Source organism: Cryptomeria japonica, chromosome 7, assembly GCF_030272615.1.
Source record: "Cryptomeria japonica chromosome 7, Sugi_1.0, whole genome shotgun sequence".
Classification (NCBI taxonomy): domain Eukaryota; kingdom Viridiplantae; phylum Streptophyta; class Pinopsida; order Cupressales; family Cupressaceae; genus Cryptomeria; species Cryptomeria japonica.
In genome coordinates, this window is record NC_081411.1 from 322,211,598 (window position 1) to 322,213,233 (window position 1,636).

The 1,636-nt window shown below is 38.7% G+C and overlaps 1 protein-coding gene across 1 annotated transcript; it reads left to right on the forward strand.

The window, feature by feature from the left end:
* The first annotated feature begins 358 nt into the window (after positions 1–358).
* On the forward strand, positions 359–1,377 carry LOC131051615 (probable glutathione S-transferase parC). Its single transcript, XM_057986186.2, has 2 exons — positions 359–792; positions 954–1,377. The coding sequence occupies exons 1-2, from the start codon at positions 481–483 to the stop codon at positions 1,320–1,322; spliced, it is 681 nt and encodes a 226-aa protein (XP_057842169.1). The 5' UTR covers positions 359–480; the 3' UTR covers positions 1,323–1,377.
* Positions 1,378–1,636: the final 259 nt, after the last annotated feature.

Genomic DNA, 1,636 nt, shown 5'->3' on the forward strand with positions numbered 1-1,636 from the left:
GCTAGCCCAGAATCGTTCTTAGAGTTGCCACCCATGAATTTGTACTAATTAAACTGCAGGATAATATTATTCTGTAGTTAGTCAATCTGACCAAATTTCCTTTCAACAGGCTAAAATATGCAGCGAAAATTAATTAGTGCTCATAGTAGGTAAAGACTTAAACCAGCACGACGAACAGCACTAGCAGCCAAGAGGACTCGGGACTCAGGAAGCTCATGGCTGCTTCACCAACTTGATCAATATGACTTATCCTCGGGATGGCCCACAATCCCTGCCCTTAAATTTACCAACATTTGTTTTCATATATACATCTTCCTACGGTGCATGCATGATATTTGATCAGAAGATCAACAAAAAAAACCTTCAGGTGTTTGAAGTTTGGGTTTTGTGTTTGATTATCTGAAGCTGTTGAAATTTAAGTTTTTTGGTGAGATCTACCCCTCTGTGAAATTTAAGTTTTGGGTTTTGATTGTGCTCCAGATGGAGCATGTGAAGGTACTCAGCTCATCGATCAGTGCCTTTACCATGCGCGTTTTGATTGGTCTTGAAGAGAAAGGTGTGAAATATGAATACCAAGAAGAGAACCTGCTAGCAAAGAAGAGCGACCTCCTCTTGCAAATGAATCCCGTATACAAGAAAGTACCTGTCCTCATCCACAATGGCAAGCCCATATGCGAGTCTCTCATTATTCTTCAGTACATTGACGAGACCTGGGATTCAAAGCCGCTTTTACCCTCTAAGCCATACGACCGTGCCATTGCTCGCTTTTGGGCTGACTTCGCAGATAAGAAGGTAAGGAATTCCCTTATCCTTGTTACTATAAGGATTTATAAACTTTTAATTATATTTTTTGAGCAATTTTTAGCGGTTGAAGTTTGGGATGGGTTTTTTTGGTGCGTTGTCTTCGCCATTTCATGGGATTGTTGTCTGACAATAATTTTATGGGTTTATAGTTTTTTGACTCGGGAGTTCGTATAGTTAAGTCGAAAGATGAGGCTCTTGAAGAAGCCAAGCATGACATGTTGGAAAGTCTTCAATTTTTAGAGGGCGCATTGAAAGAGATATCCGCAGAGGGATCCCTGCCTTTCTTCGGTGGAAAGGATTTTGGGTTCCTGGATATCGCCCTCATTTCCTTTGCCTCTTGGTTCCATGCTTATGAGAGTATTGGGAATTTCAAGATACCATTTGAGAGTGAATATCCATTGCTTGATGCGTGGGTTAAGAGATGTATGGAGAGGGACAGTGTCAAGAAAGCCCTTCCGCCTGCTGATCGAGTTCTAGAGTTCGCGTTACAAGTTAGGAAAATCTATGACGTTGATTAAATTGATTGCATGCACCATTTGGGTATTCATTAGATAAGTCTATCCTCTATTATAGATCAACAATAGAAGATGTCCAAAGATTTTAGATAGTAGAGTTTATTTGTTTTTGAACAGTTATATTGTACATAGTAAGTTGCCTTTTTGAAATGCATGTTAAAGTTGAATCATTCAATGTAACATTTGAGAAGGTATGTGACTTCACCATCATTATGAATCATTTAATTGTGAGGAGTGTTGAGTAATCATATTTTATGAGAGATGGTTTGTCATAAATTGAGATTTATAAACATTAGTAAGGTTAGATTAAACTTAAG